Source organism: Bos mutus, chromosome 13, assembly GCF_027580195.1.
Source record: "Bos mutus isolate GX-2022 chromosome 13, NWIPB_WYAK_1.1, whole genome shotgun sequence".
NCBI classification, from domain to species: Eukaryota; Metazoa; Chordata; class Mammalia; order Artiodactyla; family Bovidae; genus Bos; species Bos mutus.
The window spans coordinates 15442083-15461336 of NC_091629.1; the positions used below are offsets into that span (position 1 = coordinate 15442083).

The 19254-nt window shown below is 49.0% G+C and overlaps 1 protein-coding gene across 1 annotated transcript; it reads right to left on the reverse strand.

Moving 5' to 3' along the window:
• Positions 1 to 1384: 1384 nt before the first annotated feature.
• PFDN4 (prefoldin subunit 4) lies at positions 1385 to 13939 on the reverse strand. Its single transcript, XM_070381001.1, has 4 exons — positions 13632 to 13939; positions 4308 to 4415; positions 3355 to 3495; positions 1385 to 1774 (listed from the first exon to the last, which is right to left on the reverse strand). The coding sequence occupies exons 1-4, from the start codon at positions 13653 to 13655 to the stop codon at positions 1643 to 1645; spliced, it is 405 nt and encodes a 134-aa protein (XP_070237102.1). The 5' UTR covers positions 13656 to 13939; the 3' UTR covers positions 1385 to 1642.
• Between the last annotated feature and the right edge of the window lie 5315 nt (positions 13940 to 19254).

Below are 19254 nucleotides of genomic sequence, written 5' to 3' on the forward strand. Positions count from 1 at the left end.
CCAACTTTTCCAATTTGAGAGTGAGTGAGAGTGTTGGTTGCTCAGTGTCTGACTCTTGTGACCGCATGGACTGCAGCCCACCAGGCTTCTCTGTTCATGGGATTTCCCAGGCAAGAATACTGGAGTGGGTTGCCATTTCTTTCTTTAGGGGATCTTCCCAACCTGGGGATTGACCCAGGTCTCCTGCCCGGCAGGCAGATTCTTTACCATCTGAGCCACAAGGGAAACTCTAATTTGAGGGTGTTATCTATTTCCTGGTACATTTCTGAGTCTCACACTTGCAATCAAATGCACAGAAGAAAAAATATCCTTGTGACAGTCATTTTCTAGGATTTGAATATACTATTTGAGAAAACTTGCAGCAACTTAAAAGTATGCCTTTAGGTCATGAAGAACTTTAGAATTATATATTCTACCTTTGGGCTTCTTTGATGGCTCAAACAAGAAAGAAAGAATCTGCCTGCAGTGCAGGAGACCCACCTTTAATCTCTAGGTTAGGAAGATCCCCTGGAGAAGAGAATGGCTACCCATCCAGTATTCTTGCCTGGAGAATTCCATGGACAGAGGAGCCCGGCAGGCTACAATCCATGAGGTTGCCAAGAGTGACCGAGTGTCTCACACACACACACACACATACACACACACACACACTCTACCTTTAAGGCTGAACTGTTTCCGAACATTTAACAAAAAAATACATATGCAGTGTTTAGCCTTGAGAATTAAAAAATGACATTCCCTCTAAAACTGGACAGTTAATCTTGGAATCTCATTTTTGCATTATGAGGCCTCCATTGGCGTTTTGGTATATCAGTGCCATCTGCTGGAAAGTTAATATAATTAAGTCTTCTAAATCCCAAACGGGTTATCTTCTGGGGGAGGGCAGTAGGGAGTAAATGTACTCTTTAAGGAAAAAAGCCTTATTTTTAAATACATAGCTGCTTAACTTCCACATCATTATCAATATAAACCGCAGTTAATTATAAATAAAGCCTAAAACGTAATTAAAAAAAAAAAGAACCTAAACATCTCTATTGGTTCATCTCGGTTGTTCTGCTCTATGTATGAAGCTCAACATGCCTCAACTTGTTTCTGCGTCATCTGGACTCTTAAACCAATATATGTAAGAAGTATATATGCTAAGATGTAATATATACTGCACATGTTTAAATAAAGCACACATATGTTTTAGTACACAACAAAGTGTCAGCTGGGAAGTGAGTGAAAAGAGACAGACATACACGGGATGGAAGCAGTGGTTTCATCATCTCAAAGCGGCAACTGAAATAGACACAGATGAACAGCGTGACGCGCGTAACCGTTAGAATCTTCTTGGGAGTAAAAATGGCACAAATATTCTAAATGACAATACAGAAACATGAAAGACTGCTTAACTGATTTTAATAACATGACATGAAGCCCCTACAGTTGATATAACTGTTATGCAAAATACATAGATGAATACTGTCTTCTTTTAAAAATATAAAATAAATAAGCAAGACATGAAAATAGGCAAGTTTCCGTTAAATAAATGAAAAATTTAAAAAAAGTTTTGCTTTCCATTTCATTTGAAGAAGGGAAATTATCATTTTAAACAATATTCAAGTTTATTAAACAAATTAAAAAAAATTTTATAAAATGTTTAACTTTCATCAGCTTCAAGGTTTATGTTACTCCCGAATTTTGCATATAACTGAACTTTCAAATCTGCTAACACCCGCTGAATTGATTCCACTCTGGATTCTAAGGCGTCAATTTCTTCTTGCAAATTTTTCTGCCAAAAAAAAAAAAAGATTAGTTTAAATTGATTCTATTCAATTGGATGATTTCTGAGCATCTGTGGATGAAGGATGAAGTAACATCTGGGAAGGATTTTAGGTCAAACACTTCCTAAACTTGGACAGGCAGCTAAATAATACTGATAATTAAATCTAAACCAAAAGTCTGAATGTGGGCATGATCTGTATTTGCTTATTATAGAATAAGTCAGGCTTTTCTCAGTTCTGGCTGACTTAAAAGAACAGAGTAAGATAAAATAAATGATCATATCCCAATAAAGAAAGAATGATATATAAACATTTTAGGTAAACAGTTTACCATGGGCCTGCCTTCTGACACAGCCTCTTTCAACTTCCCACAAAAATAACTATGGAACTAGAGGAAATTATAAAAATTCACACTCCCACCAATAATTAAGAGTAACAACTTATCAAAATCTGGCAGGTTTCCTAACTATGAGGCCCCTGGAGTCAGACTCTGAAAGAGCCGTAATGAGTCTCATTTATGACAGAGAAGCTTTGCCACACAAAATGCATGGAATGTCAGAAATCCCTTCCTGGCCAGGGTCAAAAGGATTTTTCCTAAATATGACAAAGAAAAAATGGAATCACACAAATAATACACATACCCGTTAACATCTGGAATAAAAGAAGAATGTCTAGTATCAGCAATGTTAACATGTTAGAAATCTAGCCAGTGGTTTTCAAAGGGGGGCCCCCAGGTCACCGGGGCGCCCCTCCAGGCCTCACGAATAAGGAATTCTTGGCGCTGGACTCAATAACCTGAATTTTTAACAAGCCCAAATGTTGTCAATGAATCCATATTCTGACCCAGTAATTACACTTCTCTGATTGTTTCCTTAAAGAAACTTCCTAAAGGTGAACAAAGATTTAATAAGAATGTTCACCACAATATTCCTACAGAAAAACAGTGAAAACAAATTACTGTTAGGAGAGGACAGTGAGCTGAATCAAAGTCCTCTAACACGACACTGAACGGCCGTCAAAAGTGATGCTTTTAATGCACATGTGGCCCCAACAGGCTCCTGGAGAAGACCTGCTGGATAAATGAACACTGAGTGGAACAATAAAGTACTCCCACTAGGATGTGAACTGGCCAAAATGTGACGCAAAAATACCCAGAGGAAGAGAACATGAAAGAAATATATGAAACTGTCTGCCACGGACGATTAACTCTGGGTGGTGGGGCTACGAGTGGTCGTCGTTTTCTGTTTTACGATATTCTGTACTTTCTGAAAACTATTAATTTAGGCCACAGCTTCTGGGCTCAGGGATCATCCCCTTTGTCACTCTGGGTGAGTCCCATAACCTAAGACTCTGTTCTTCTTCAACTCTAAACTGGGATTCCCACAAATATGCCACAGAGTCATCCTTGAGATTAAACAAAATCATGTTTACAAGCATTCAGAGAAGACCTCGGACATCGGAAGGATCCATGAAATGTTAGCTAGCATCCCTTCTTTTCCCTACACCTATAGTTACACATTCTTTATAATGACATAAAACCCTAATTTAAGAGGTAAACTTCACCCTCCAGGGAGAGATTTCAACATACCTTGGCTTCTTCTAACATTTCTTGTGTTTCTTCTTGAGAATGACTAATGAAAACATCGCCAATCTGATAAGGTATCATTAAGCAGTCGTCATCTGCAAGCATGATGTCCTCACAGGCATCTTCTAAATTCTGGAGTTGTTTCTGTATATCAGAAGTGAGCAGCAATGAAAAATGCACTCAAAATTCTCGAATAGAGGGTAAAACCCACTTGTCATTTGGGACACCCACGCTCTAAGAGACCCTTTCACAAAGGAATTATCACACTAAAATAAGAGGGTCTCACGTTTTTTAGACAGCACTTCCCACGGAAGCACACAGGAGCCCACTGGCACACTGCCCTCTGGACAGCCCCAGACCGCTCCACGGCCCCGGGAGTGCACCGTGGGGGTAGCCACGGCCGCTCGGAAGGTCTCCTACTTCGCTTCTCACCTTGGGAATTCTGCCTTCCACTAGCAGAATAAAAACACGAACACAAACTCACCTTTCTCAGCTCTGCTTGATGCAAGCAAATAATGACATAAATTCCCGTAATCAAAGACACTTGACCTGGCCTTCAGTCCAGGCGAGCTGCCATGAGAAGTGGGCTCTGACATGCAGGCCAGGGGTGGGCAGCGGCCCAGAGTCCCAAGGACTGCGGGGCAGAGTCCTCCCCGAGGAGGGCACCGGCCAGCTCTGTGTCAGCGGTGAAGCAGCAGCCCCATCACCGGCCCAGGCCTCTGCGCCGAGGCTCTGGGAGCTGCTCCTCGACCCTCAGCCAGAGGGCACGCCCCTCAACAATCAGCCCACACCCACCTCCCTCAACTAACATCTTCTGCTTAAACTAACTGGAGTGTATTACATGACGCACAATGGGGAACCCAAGAGCGTTACCGTCACACATGACTGAGTTCAGTTATGAACATCCACGGTGGGAAGAGCTTTCATGTTTCTTAAATAACATCCAGTTTCAATACCTTTTTTACTTCTATTTCTTCCTTCAGCTCTGTGATTCTACTTGTATTCCGTGCAAATTTGTTTATCTTTTGTTGATCCTCAAAAGTAACATTGACATCTTCTGCAGCCTGAGAAAGCATTGAAATGTTTTGTAGAATTAATCTGAATGGAGAGGTTAGAGGTTAGCTTTTAGCATAACTCTGAAACATCTCGATAAACTGCTTGTCCTCAGAGTCCAGGATCACAAGAGGTGGAGACTGTCACAGACACAGACCCTACCGAGCTGAAGGTTCCTCATTAGACCCAGAGCCTCTCCTGACACGCTGCTGCTGCTAAGTCGCTTCAGTGGTGTCCGACTCTGTGCGACCCCATAGACGGCAGCCCACCAGGCTCCCCCGTCCCTGGGATTCTCCAGGCAAGAACACTGGAGTGGGTCGCCATTTCCTTCTCCAATGAATGAAAGTGAAAAGTGAAAGGAAAGTTGCTCAGTCTCGTCCGACTCTTCGCGACCCCATCGCGAAGGGGTGCCATCGCCTTCTCCACCTGATATGCTATGGAATGCCTAATCAGCAAAAACATTTCAAATATAAACAACAATTGAGAATAAATCCTGGATCAAGTTAGTCACCTTTTGACCTGGAGCAGAATTTCTCAAGCTGGAACATTCTTTCATCAAGATAATCCAGGGAGCAAAAGCGATGTGCTAGTTGATTTTGGTAAATGCCTCAGACTAGTTTATTCTCTAAGAGCTAAAACTTGCTCAAGCTTATTGAGGCTATCAGAAGTTTGACCACTTCCATAATTTCTTAGAATTTATTTTTAATTGGAAGATACTTGCTTTATGTTGGCCACCTGATGCGAAGAGCTGACTCAATAGAAAAGACCCTGATGCTGGGAAAGATTGAGGGCAAGAAAAGGGGACAACAGAAGATGACATGGTTCCAACAATCTCAATGGACAAGAGTCTGAGCAAACTCTGGGAGATAGCTGAAGGACAGGGAAGCCTGGCGTGCTGCAGTTCGTGGGGTGGCTTTAGTCGGACACGCTTTAGTGGCTGAACAACTGCTTTACATGGTCGTGCTGCTTTCTGCTGTACAACTTGTATCAGCCCCAAGTATGCAGGGGTCCCTCCCCGTGAACCTCTCCCCCACCTCCCCACCCCGCCTCCAGGCTGTCACAGAGCGCCAGGCTGAGCTCGCTCACTTCCGCAATTTCTAACCCAGCTGGTGCACTGGCAGGAGGCCACGATGCATCTCAGTGACCGCAGCCGCACAGTGAAGGTTTACGTTCGCTTCAGCGTGGCACTTACGTGGCTTCACTGTGAATAAGGTGCTGCTGCTGTTGCTGAGTCGCTTCAGTCGTGTTCCACTCTGTGCGACCCCACAGACGGCAGCCCACCAGGCTCCCCCGTCCCTGGGATTTTCCAGGCAAGAGTACTGGAGTGGGGTGCCATTGCCTTCTCTGTGAATAAGGTGTAATTCACCGTAAAATGAAAAAAACTGAATGCCGAGTTCCAAAGTACAGCAAGGAGAGGTAAGAAAGCCTTCCTCAGTGATCAATGAAAAGAAATAGAGGAAAACAACAGAATGGGAAAGACTAGAGATCTTTTCAAAAAAATGAGAGATACCAAGGGAACATTTCATGCAAAGATGGGCTCAATAAAGAACAGAAATGGTATGGACCTAACAGAAGCAAAAGATATTAAGAGGTGGCAAGAATACACAGAAGAACTACACAAAAAAAATCTTCACGACCCAGATAATCACCATGGTGTGATCACTCACCTATAGCCAGACATCCTGGAATGAGAAGTCAACTGGGCCTTAGAAAGCATCACTACGAACAAAGCTAGTGGAGGTGATAGAATTCCAGTTGAGTTATTTCAAATCCTAAAAGATTATGCTGTCAAAGTGCTGAACTCAATATGGCAGCAAATTTGGAGAACTCAGCCACATGACTGGAAAGGGTCAGTTTTCATTCCAATCTCAAAGAAGTGAAGTGAAGTCACTCAGTCATGTCCAAGTTTTGTGACCCCATCAACTGTAGCCTACCAGGCTTCTCCGTCCATGGGATTTTCCAGGCAAGAGTACTGGAGTGGGGTGCCATTTCCTTCTCCAGGCCAATCCTAAAGAAAGGCAATGCCAAAGAATGCACAAACTACCACACAATTGCACTCATCTCACACGCTAGTAAAGTAATGCTCAAAATTCTTCAAGCCAGGCTTCAGCGATATGTGAACCGTGAACCTCCAGATGTTTTAGAAAAGGCAGAAGAACCACAGATCAAATTGCCAACATCTGCGGGATCATGGAAAAAGCAAGAGAGTTCCAGAAAAACATCTATTTCTGCTTTACTGACTATGCCAAAGCCTTTGACTGTGTGGATCACAACAAACTGTGGAAAATTCTTCAAGAGATGGGAATACCAGACCACCTGACCTGCTTCCTGAGAAATCTGTATGCAGGTCAGGAAGCAACAGTTAGAACTGGACACGGAACAACAGACTGGTTCCAAATAGGGAAAGGAATACGTCAAGGCTGTATATTGTCACCCTGCTTATTTAACTTGTATGCAGAGTACATCATGAGAAATGCTGGGCTGGAAGAAGCACAAGCTGGAATCAAGATTGCTGGGAGAAATATCAATAACCTCAGATATGCAGATGACACCACCCTTATGGCAGAAAGTGAAGAGGAACTCAAAAGCCTCTTGATGAAAGTGAAAGAGGAGAGTGAAAATGTTGGCTTAAAGCTCAACATTCAGAAAACGAAGATCATGGCATCTGGTCCCATCACTTCATGGGAAATAGATGGGAAAACAGTGGAAACAGTGTCAGACTTTATTTTTTGGGCTCCAAAATCACTGCAGATGGTGACTGCAGCCATGAAATTAAAAGACGCTTACTCCTTGGAAGGAAAGTTATGACCAACCTAGACAGCAAATTAAAAAGCAGAGACATTACTTTGTCAACAAAGGTCCGTCTAGTCAAGGCTATGGTTTTTCCAGTGGTTGAGAGTTGGACTATAAAGAAAGCTGAGTGCCAAAGAATTGATGCTTTTGAACTGTGGTGGTGGAGAAGACTCTTGAGAGTCCCTTGGACTGCAAGGAGATTCAACCAGTGAATCCTAAAGGAAATCAACCCTTAATATTCATTGGAAGGACTGATGCTGAAGCTGAAACTCCAATACTTTGGCCACCTGATGCAAAGAACTGACTCACTGGAAAAGACCCTGATGCTGGGAAAGACTGAAGGTGGGAGGAGAAGGGGACGACAGAGGATGAGATGGTTGGATGGTGTCACCGACTCAACGGACATGAGTCTGAGTAAACTCCAGGAGTTGGTGATGGACAGGGAGGCCTGGCATGCTGCAGTCCATGGGGTTGCAAAGAGTCACAACTGAGCGACTGAACTGAACAGATGTGATTCATGTGGTTAAATCGGTAAATAAAATTAAACAGCTTACATGACAAAGTATGAAATCATATTAGTAACAGCTAACGTTTACTGGAGAAGGAGATGGCATTCTTCTTGCCTGGGAAATCCCATGGATAGAGGAGCCTGGTGAGTCCATGGGGTGGCAGAGTCAGCCAGGACTGAGTGACTGAACAGCAACATGTCCTGAGCGCTCACTGTGTACCAAGGGCTTTCTCAGTACTTGATTAGTGCTGCCGATCCTCCAGTCGGCCTTAGTAACAGGATCATTAGCACCACCATTCTACAGAAAGCGTGGCACAGAGAGGTCCAGGAATCTGCCCAAAGCCACACAGTGAGCAAGCGGCAGGGCTTGGTGTCGACCCCAGCAGTCTGGCTCCAGAGCCGGAGAGACCCGCGAGCACTCAGAAATTAAAGGCAGAAGTGTGTGTATAAGTGTGTGTTTTAAACATGCATCACACGCATCTAGAAGGAGCAGGAAGTCCGTGGCTTTAGAGCTTCAAAGGGAACATGTTTGGTTTTGCTTCCTTCCCCTTTTCACTTGTCTCTCTTTTTTTATTAAATAAAAAGTTTTAATTTTATTTTATATTGGAGGATAGTCAGGTGATTAATGAGGGACCACATATTTTTAAACAATCTGTTAAATAACAGGTTTTTAGTGCTTAGAGTTCCCCTCACTTAACAGACAGGAACCAGGCACATGGCTACACCTTAAAGGAGGAAAGAGACTTGGCTTCAACGAGGACCACTGGGGCTCTGTTTCCAGGAACAGTGATGGTTCACAATAAGCACGCCACACCCTGTCTTTTCACCTGGTCTCTTATGACCAGTGACTTTTATTTCTTTCATTTGACAGGCAACCTGTTGTCTCAAGCAGTAGGGAGCTTAGCGGTCAGGACAGACACGCCGACTCCTAGAACTCAGCCCTCCCCTGACCCAGGCTCCCATCGCCCAGTAAACACGCATCAGCCTCTTCAGAGACCAAGTAGATATCTTGGAAAAAAGTCCTTTACAATGGGATATACATATAGCTTTGAATGTTCAACCTGGTGCATAACTTTTATGAATACGGAGGTTGGGAAACACTGAGCTATACAATATAGAAGGTAAAACGAAGTCCATACACAGATATGTTGGCATTCAAGTCATCTCCCCGCAGAAGAAGTCTCAACTCCCTACCGTATATACAATTAGACAGCCAGAGGGAATTTGCTGTGTGACGCAGGGAGCTCACACCCGGGGCTCTGTGACAACCTAGAGGGGTGGGATGGGATGGGAGGGGGGAAGGAGGTTTCAAGCAGGAGGAGACATGTGTGTACCTGTGGGTGATTCATGTTGATGTATCGCAGAAACCATCACAATATTGTAAAGCAATTATCTTCCAATTAAAAATAAATAAGTTTAAATTAAAAACAAACAAACAAACAAGTTTTAACTCTCTAAGCCAACAGGGAACAGAGAATTCTAGACTCTCCGCTCCTGCTGAATTTAAATACTGAATCTTTAAAAGCCTGAACTTGTATTTACAGATCACCTGTCACGGGAAGGCTTTCACAGGCTAATCCCCGGGAAACCCCGCACAGGGTTCACCTGGAACACAGCTGAGGCTTAACACACTTTCTGAGGCTGCATCTGAAGCAGGTTCGCTCAGACTCACTGACGAGGGCTTTCTGAAAAGCTTCAGAGTCTGGCCACCTGCCTTCTGTCTTCCCAAAGCAGGTGGTTCCTGCTGTAGCCTCACCGAACAGCAGCCCCCAGCACACTGGACCCGAGCGTTCACTTCTGTAACGGTGGCTTTCTCCGTGGGGTTAAGGGCTGAAGCCCGGCTGTGAGGCCAGCACCTGCTGCCTGACCCACGGTGGAAAGAGACAAGTCAGCAGCTTCCCTGACTGCAGCTTCTGTTTTCATCTCACTGATCCAGAATACTCCTTTGCTGCTGGAGGCCCCGTTTTGGCAGGGAGGGAGTAATTCTAAACTGGGAGTGCAGACTGCGAGAGGCCCATGTACTCCCCGGCACCGTGTATGACATGCGGTATGTTATGTGTGCATTCTTGTGGAAGGGTCTTCGTGGCTTTCATCCGTTCTTAAAAGGACTCATGCCCTGAAAGGTTAGGAGAAAAGCCAGATGTAGTTACTACCGTTCACGAAGCCAAAATAACTCAAGGAGGAAGGAGACTTTCCTAGTATTGGAGGCAGCACAGAGTGGCAGAAAGAGCAAGAGTGGATGCAAAACCAACAGACACAAACCATGGGCGCCCTTTTCAGTTCTCTGAAGCCACCTCAGCTTTGTCATCTGTAAAATGCCCACCTTCCAGAAGTGCTAATAATGAGCACCTAGCAGAAGGCCTGGGGATGGAGTCACCTGTCCATAAATGACAGCTAACTGCTTTATTTTCTGAACAATGTTTGCCAAAAATCATTACAAAAAACAGACCCAGATCTAGAAGGAAATCCTGCTGGGCCTAAGAGAAATGTGACTGCTCAAGATTTCAGGTGAAAATTAAAATCCCCTTGCACCCTTGCCAGGAGCATCAGCCTCTCCCGGGATCCCGGGAAGAAGGGACCCATCCTCAGTCATGCTCGCACTGAGTCTGGGACCTATCACCAGCAGGCTGAACTCACAGCTCGGCCCCTAGGGTTCTAGAAGTCCTAGAGGGAAACTCTGGCTAATTTTAATCTGCTTTAATTTTTGTTTATTAAAGGTTATCTATCCAGTTTTTAGAATACAAAATTTTGTTTTATTTTTTTTTTCATCTTTCATATGAACAGTCATTAATTAATTCAGCATCTCCTAAGAGCAAGGAGGGCTTCCCTGGAGCCTCAGTGGTAAAGAATCCACCTGCCAAAGCAGACCTGGGTTCCATCCCTGGGTCAGGAAGATCCCCTGGAGTAGGAAATGGCAATCCACTCCGGTATTCTTGCCTGGGAAATCCCATGGGCAGAGGAGCCTGGTGGGCTACAGTCCATGGGGTCTCAAAGAGACGAACATGACTTAGCAACAGGGTAATGTGAGTCCCCCGTTGTGAGTACTGGCAAGCTTACATTCTACTAGAGGAACTAGGTAAAAAGCAAGATTTTTGCTAGACAGTGATACGTGTGATGGTGAAAGCAAAACAGTTTAAGGGGTGGAAGTGTTGGAGGGCTTCTTTGAAATGTCAAAGGTGGCTTCTCTGAGGAGGAGACATTTGTCCTCAGGATGTATAAACAAAAATCAGACTGTAGCCTCCACCCAGGCCAAGAACCAGGTCTGAGAAAGGAGAACTTTGGAGATGTTAAGACCGAATCGTCATCTCATCTTAACTTCTCACCATAAAAAGTCATGACCCAGTGGATGTTACAAATACTCAGTGTAAAGCACTCCAGACTGCAAAGAGCTCTTCTTAAACTCCAAGGGCCGTCCTACGATATTTTGCTCTCACCCATGTGGCACGCATCTGTCTTCTCCGAGAGTCAGCAGAGAGGAAGACGCACATGTCGCTAGCCTCTTAGAAACTGTCCACAGTGCCAGAAACACCTACAGGAAGATACTGCGCCTGTGAGAGCCTTCCTGAGATGAAGAGCCTGTGTGTGGGCTGCCACCTTCCCCTCCAAGAGCCCTCTGCCATCACGGCTCAGTCTGCTCCCGCCCAATGCCCTCCCTCCTGGCCATCCTTTCACTGAATGCACCCAGGCCTCTGCAGGAGGCACTCCCAACCTCCTCTTGCCCTCCTCACAGAATCCGACAGACCACATCTTCTCAGGAAAGCCTTCTCTGACCTCAAGACACACCTATTCCAGCCGTCACTTCACAAGCCCCTTTCTTTCATAGTTCTGCTCAGAGTTGCAAATTTAACAGCTTTCTGTGTAACTGCTGATTAACACCTGCTTCTCCCCAAGGGTGTCAGTTCTACAAAGCTACGGGGAAAAGGAGATAAAAACTTCATTACTAGGCCTTCCCAGGTGGCTCATTGGTAAAGAATCGGCCTGCCAATGCAGGAGACACAGGCTCGATCCCTGGTCTAGGAAGATCCCACATGCCTCGAAGCAACTAAGCCCGTTTGCCACAACTTCTGAGCCTGTGCTCTGGAGCCCAGGAGCCAAAACCACTGAGACCACAGGGCGCGACTACTGAAGCCCAACATTCTAGAGCACATGTTCCACAACAAGAAAGAAGCCACGGCAATGAGAAGCCCACGCGCTGCAACAGAGAGCAGCCCCTGTTCTCTGCAACTAGAGAAAAGCCCGCTCAGCAACGAAACCCCCCAGGGCCAACTGAAAAAAGGAACTTCATTACTGCTAATCAGTCTTATCTCTGTCACCTAAAACAGAAACCAGGCCACTGACCACACTCAAAAAGTCTGTTAAATGAATGAAAGGAAAATGCTGTTCATCAGAACTTCTGCGATCAAGCCCAGGGGCTCAAATCATCCTTTGACCATTTCCTCGATATTTGCTTATTTTTGGGGGGGCTTCAGTTTCTACATCTGTCAAGAGAGGGTGAACTGCAACTACCATCTTCCGTGGAGTTAAAGGTCGTAAGTGACAGAGAGCTCAGTATAAACAGGGAACAGGCCAGATGAATCTCGCTCAGCTTCTCAATCACCAAGCCCTAAACTCTACTCTGGAGCCCAACAAGAATTTGTGGATGACAGACCAGTAGAACGAGTGACTCGTCTTGGTTTGCCTGGAGCTGTCCCAGATTCAGCAACCCCTCCGTCTCGGGCAACCCTGAACAGACTGGTCACCCTACACCAAGAGCAGGTGGCTAAAGGTGTGAGGCGGTGTGGAGCCGAAAGCAATCGAAGCACATTACCATGCGGCCTCAGAAGTGGACTGAAGCAAGCAGACAAAACCTACGGAGCCAATGCCTTCAGCAGCGGACTCTCATCAGACACCATGGAAGTTAAACACAGAGACTCTGGAGGCAGAACTTCCATCTTTACTTATTTCAACCCTAACTTTGCGTCTGTGGTTCAGGTTCTTCACTTGGAAAATAAAAACAAACGCAGCATGACCCTAAAAGGAGTAGGAGATTAAAAAAGCGTGTGGAATGTGCTTAGACCGGCGCACAGTACCGCCTCAGTACATCAGATGCTCTCACTGCCTTGCCCCTCTCCGTGTTCGTTTCTTTCTATGCGGTATCAAGCATCGGTAGACTGACCGAGCGATAAGCCCTGAACAGGCGCTTTGTTTGCTTAGTGGGATAAAAGGTGGGCTTTGGGGAAAGACTAAATTAAACCTGGGCGTGCACTCGGGTTCTGCTTATTAGCTGAGTCACCGGGAAGCCGCTGACGGCTCTGTTTCTCCGTCTGTCCCCGGCTAGACTGGAGGGAGCAGAGGGGACACGCGGGCGGCCCGGCCTGCGGGGCGAGGACGGGCGCCAGGGCTGCGGGCTCCGGCCCTGCGCGCCGACCGGCCCTGGGCCTCGGCTCCCCGGGCGACGGCGGACGACGGCGGCCCCGCGTGAAGCCGCAAGGGTTGGCTGCACGCCGGCCGCAGTCGGCCCCGCCGGCCACAGCCCGAGGCGGGGCCCCGGCCTCTCCAGGGCCCTCGGCGCCGTCGGGCGGACCCTGCTCCTCCAGGGCGGGCGGCCGGGCCTGGGGACCCCGCGGCGCAGGGAGCCGCCCCGGCCGCCGAGCCCCCAACCCGGCTGCCTGCGCCGGCCCTCCACTCCGACCCCCGGCCCCGGCCGCCCGCCGAGCCCCTGCTTGTCCCCCGGCCGCCCGCCCCCCGGCCCCGGCCCCGGCCGCCCGCCCGCCCGCCCGCCGATCCCCCGCCCGCCCCCCGGCCCCGGCCGCCCGCCCGCCGAGCCCCGGCTTCCCGACCTCCCCTGGCCCCGGGCCCCCGGCCGCCAGCCCGCCGAGGCCCCCGGCCCCCGCCCCCGGTCGCCCCCGGTCGCCCCCGGCCCCCGCCGCCCGCCGAGCCCTCTCACCGCCTTCTTCATGGTGGCCGCCATCTTGGGACTGCGCTACGGCGCGAGGCGGGGAGGGCGGCCGAGTGGACCCGCGGCCCCGCGCCCGCCCTCGCTCGCCCTCGGCCCGGACCCGCGGCGGACGCAGCGCCGGCTCCACATCCCCCCGCGCGGGCCTCCGGCCGGCGGCTCCTCGCGCCCGGGCTCGGGGGGACCTGCAGCCGGGAAGGACTTGGTACGCGCCAATTAAAGGGGCAGGCACGCCTGTGGGCCGACAGAAACCGCGGGCGGCGCGGCTGCGGCGCGGGCGGCGGGCAGCAGAGGGCGGCGGGCAGCAGGGGGCCGGCGGGCAGCAGGGGGCCGGCGGGCAGCAGGGGGCGGCGGGCAGCAGGGGGCCGGCGGGCAGCAGGGGGCGGCGGGCAGCAGGGGGCGGCGGGCAGCAGGGGGCGGCGGGCAGCAGGGGCCGGCGGGCAGCAGGGGGCGGCGGGCAGCAGGGGGCGGCGGGCGCGGGTCCGGGAGACCGGCCTCCCGGACGCGCAGAGCCGCGGGGCCGCCTCCCTGACGAGCGCGGGGCGACGCGCGGGAAGGGGCCTGCCCTGCCGGGCTTCATTCATTCTGCGCTTACTGTATACGCGCACACGTGTGCCTCTTGAGTCTTCACTGTCCCTTTTCGGGGGGAGGATGTTGGGGTCTTTACACTCTCAAAAGTCGTTGACGACCCCGGAGAACTTCTGTTCTATATTCATCGATACTTATCACATTAGAAATTAAAACAGAATTTTTGAATGTACTTGTTAATTTAAAATAATAAAAGATCCCTTCCATATTTATCATAAGCAACACTTTAAAAGAAACATAGTTTCCAAGAGAAAAAAAAATCTTGAGAAGACTGTCATAGTTATACATTCTTGCAAATCTCTTTAACAGTTGGCAATGAAAGCTTAGGTTCTCACACCTGCCTCTTTACTCACTTCCTAGCAATATGTTGTTTAATTGACACAGATGAAGAAAACCTGATCTCACATAGATATGAAGTTAGAAAAAGGAGGCCCTCTGGAGACCCCCTGAAAAAATCTCAGGGACAAGTTTGAGAATTGCTCTGGACGAGTGTCATTTCTCATAGCCCCAGTTTCCTCTTTGGGAAATGGGGATTTGGGCTAAGTTGCTTCAGTTGTGTCCAGCTCTTTGCAACCCCATGGACTGTAGCCACCAGGCTCCTCTGTCCGCGGAATTCTCCAGGCAAGAACACTGGAGCAGGCTGCCATGCCCTCCTCCAGGGGGAGAAGGGGACGAGGATGCCCTACAGCAGCCCTGCTTCCCCACCGCAGCACTCAGCCCCACATGCCCTGCCCCTCTGTCGCGGTCCCAGCTCCAGATCCAAGCTCTTTGCACTGGGTCCACCCCGTGCACAGCTCATACGCACTCAGCATATATTTGTTGAATGAAGTTTTTGTTTTTTCAGTGTTAAATCTCTTCACAGGATCTGTCCTGTATTGGACTCTCCATCAACGACACTCATTCATGTCAAAGTTCATTAGCAACATTTAAAGGTGCTCCAGAAACAGTGGAGGGGGAGATAAAAGATACAAGTGCAGTATCAGGACTCCTCTGGTGGTCCAGTGGTTAAGACTTTGCCTTCCAATGCAAGAGGTTTGGGGTTTGATCCCTGGTCGGGCAGCTAAAATCCCACATGCCTCAAACCAAAACATAAAACAGAAGCAATATTGTAACAAATTCAATAAAGACTTTAAAAATGGTCCACCTCAAAAAAGAAAGCAAAGTCATCACAGATGGTGCAGAAGGGTGGAACAAGTGCGGGGCTGAGACAGAGACGAGCAGGAACGATGGTCAGAAGGGGCTCTCTGGAGGTGGCCATTGAAAGTGAGGAGAAGATGGAAACTGACTTCATTTTCTTGGGCTTCAAAATCATTGCGGACAGTGACTGCAGCCATGAAATTAAGATGCCTGCTCCTTGGAAGAAAAGCTATGACAAAGCTAAACAGCGTATTAAAAAGCAGAGACATCACTTTGCCAACAAAGGTCCATATAGTCAAAGCTATGGTTTTTTCAGTAGTCATATACGGATATGTGAGTTGGACCATAAAGAAGACTGAGCGCCAAAGAACTGATGCTTTTGAACTGTGATGCTAGAGAAGACTGTTGAGAGTCCCTTGCACTGCAAGGAGACCAAACCAGTCAATCTTAAAGGAAATCAACTCTGAATATTCATTGGAAGGATTAATGCTGAAGCTCCAATACTTTGGCCACCTGATCCAAAGAACTGACTCATTGGAGAAGACTGTGATGGTGGGAAAGACTGAAGGCAGAAGAAGAAGGGGACGACAGAGGATGAGATGGTTGGATGGCACCACTGACTCAATGGACATGAGTTTGAGCAAGCTTGGGGAGATGGTGATGGACAGGGAGGCCTGGCGTGCTGCAGTCCATGGGGTCGAAAAAAATGGGACACAACTGAGTGAGTGAACAGCATTGAGAATGGGAAGCATTACTTGCGGGGGGCAGTCTCTCACGGAGGAAGGGAATGCCTGGGCTAGATCAGCAGCTCAGAGTCACCCTCTTCCTGTGTTCAGGCCTCTGTAATAAAACGCACCAGACAGGGCGGCTTATAAACAACAGGAAGCTGTCTCACCACTCTGGAGTCTGGAAGTCTGAGAGCAGGACACCAGCGTTCTCAGCTGAGGGCCGCCCTCCGGGTTCACAGCCAGCACCTCCACCGTGCCCCCCCAGGGAGGAAGGGGGCGGAGCGCGCTGGTGTCCCTTACAGGAGCACCTAGCCCTTCCACCGAGGCCCCGCCCTCCTGAGGGCTGCGCCCCCAAGACCCCGCCTCTTAGCACGTGGCAAGGAGCCCTAGGATTTCAAGGTATGAATTTGGGGGTGGGGGCCCCAAACATTCAGACAGAAGCAGAAGTCACGGCTCCCAGCCGGATATTCTGTCAGTCCTTGACCTTTCCGCATGGCAGAGCGGTCCTCCTGGGTCCCCTCACCCTCCTGCTCTCTGCCGGGGTGCCCCTTCCCCATAAAGTCTCTTACTCTGTCAGCTCGTGTGTCTCCTCGGACACTTCTTTTCCAAGCATTAGACAAGAGCCCACTTTCGGGCCCTGGAAGAGGACCCCCTTCCTGCAACAGTTGCACCCTCAGGCATCAAGTCTTCACCTGAGAGGTGCAAAGGCAGAGAGGAAAGGGGTCCGCGAGCAGCTCTGTGCTCCGGCCTCCTCTGACTTGCTGTCCTGTGCTTTCTCGCTCTCTGTCTTGCCTTCTCTCGCTCTCCGTCTTGCCTTCTCTCGCTCTCCAGGAGAGAGGTATTTCCCAGACTCTCCCAGCCCCCTTTCTTTATGTCTGCCTTACACCCACTCTGGGCTTCCCTGGTGGCTCAGACAGTAAAGAATCTGCCTGTGATGCAGGAGACCAGGGTTCAATCCCTGGGTCAGGAAGATCCCCCGGAGAAGGGAAGGGCAACCCACTCCAGTATTCTTGCCTGGAGAATCCCATGGACAGAGGAGCCTGCCAGGCTACAGTCCCTGGGGTCGGAAAGAGTCAGACATGACTGAGCGATTTTCACTACACCCACTTCAATCACTGGCCAAAAGCAACAGGATTAATGATTACCTTAAACAGTGATGACGAATTCCTCGAGGCTGGAAATGTGGCTTCCTGAAAACAAAACTAGCCCGGGCTTCTCAACACTACGAAGAGGAAGAAGGGAGCACTGTTGGGTCAGCAGCCAACAGTCATCACGCATCAGCTAGGGCTGTTCAGAGAGCCAGGGCAGACCGGGGTTGGACAGGGTCTCAAGGCTTGGGAGAGTGTCACTTAACCTGGGTGGATGGGCAGCGGGCAGGCCCCCAACCTTGGTGCTGAATGGGCCACCTCTGGTTCAGAGGTCTTTCTCCTTCCATTTCTCACCATCCCTTTCCCCCTCGGCTCCCCATTATACTCCTTGATAGTGAGTATTTCCTACCTGTGTTTCTGTTGTGGTTTTTTTTTTCCTTCTGGCTTGAGACTGGCCCTATCTAGTTGGACCCACAAAATAAGGAAACCTAGGGTCCCAATGGGGACAATCAGAGACTCTAGGTCAGGAAGGAAAATCCTAATAAGCTCTTGAAAATACTGTCCCCAGTGGACGAAGGAACACATCCTTATACTGGACTGAAAACTGGCCGCCCAGTGACCGGATGCAAGATATGCTTTGTTTGGGGTTCTTTTTTGACCCATACAGTGTTGTTTTTTTTTTAACTGAGCCAACATTTGAAACAGGAGATTTCACTCAACAATATTCCAGTTTTTACAGAAACAGATTCACAGACTTAGAGAACTAACTTATGGTTAGTGGAGGAAGGATGAGAGGAAGAGGTAGTTAGGAGTTTGGGATGGACAGGGACACACGGCTGGATTTAAAATGGATAACCAGCAAGGCCCTGCTGACGCAGGAGGAAGATGGGCCCCCGGGGTAAAGCAGTTGGAGCTTCACTCCCTGTGGTCTGAAATGCCGAGATAAGAATAGCAGGACAGGGAAGGGAGGGGGCCTGCCGAGACCACATATTTCTCCTTCTCCAGGTCAGGAGACCTGGCCCACCACACATGCGCAGAGAAGCTCCTCGGAGGCCAAGGGGTCAGTCAAGGGATGTTCTCTACCCATACACTGTTCAGTAAAATCCATCTTGGCCAAGAGATGCCTGCGCACAGGTGGGAGGATCCTGAGATATACCAAACGTGAACTGTGAACCGGGCAAACCAAGATGACTGGCCAAAACCTGGAAGAAGTGCCCCCTGAAAGGGACTCAAACCGCCACGAGGGCGTGACTCTCGGAAGCTCCCCTGCATCTGTCCACACAGAATGTACTCTCTTCCCTCCTAATAAATACTTGACTTGCTTCTCTGCTTTCCGTCTTTGTAGAGATTCCTCTCTGCAAAGCCGAATGTCCAGGGCCCTCATCACTGACCACTGGTCTAGGAACTGGTGCCTTCACCACAGCCACCAGCCTCCATCTCTGGCTGGGACCCCAAACCTCGCTCCACGCCACCGCAGGCCGAGGCCACCCAATCACCGCCGCAGCGCAGAGAGCTCTTCTCGGTACTGCGTAGCAACCTGAATGGGCAAGGAATTTGAAAAAGAAGAGATGAGTGACCGGAATCACTTTGCTGTACACCTAAAACGATCACAATATTGTTAACCTGCTATATTCTATATAAAGTAAAAAGTTAATAATAATCACCGAGTTTTTATTTCGCTCTTGCTGGTAAAAGCAGAGTCCTGGTGACCCTCAGCCTCCATTCCTGCGTGCTGGCCACTGCTGGTACTGATCCGACGCGGACCCTTTAGCTCACAGGCCTTGTCCAGGGCACACGCAGGCCCCTGCCTGCCTCGTCTGTGTGCCTACCTGTCAGGCCCTCCAGGTAGATTGCCTTCGCCACGCCCAGGCTCCGTTCTAGCAGATGTAAATGAAGGGGTCTGTGCGCACCTTTGTTTGCGATCTGTCCCATTGTAGATGCTACTGCAACAAGAAGGATGAATCCGACCAGGCGCTTCGCTTCAGGGAGCCTACAGTTGGCACACACAGATCACCACAACCAGGGTGCCTGGAGCTCAGCCCTGAGACCACCTGAGGGTCCTGGCGAGGAAGA

Excerpts from the sequence above, each read along its gene's own strand:
- PFDN4 (XM_070381001.1), bottom strand. The coding sequence starts at position 13,655 with ATGGCGGCCACCATGAAGAAGGCG. Across the intron at positions 4,416-13,631 it reads CGGCCACCATGAAGAAGGCG|GCTGCAGAAGATGTCAATGT; the intron begins GTGAGAGGGCTC and ends ATGCTTTCTCAG. Across the intron at positions 3,496-4,307 it reads AAGAAATAGAAGTAAAAAAG|AAACAACTCCAGAATTTAGA; the intron begins GTATTGAAACTG and ends TCTGATATACAG.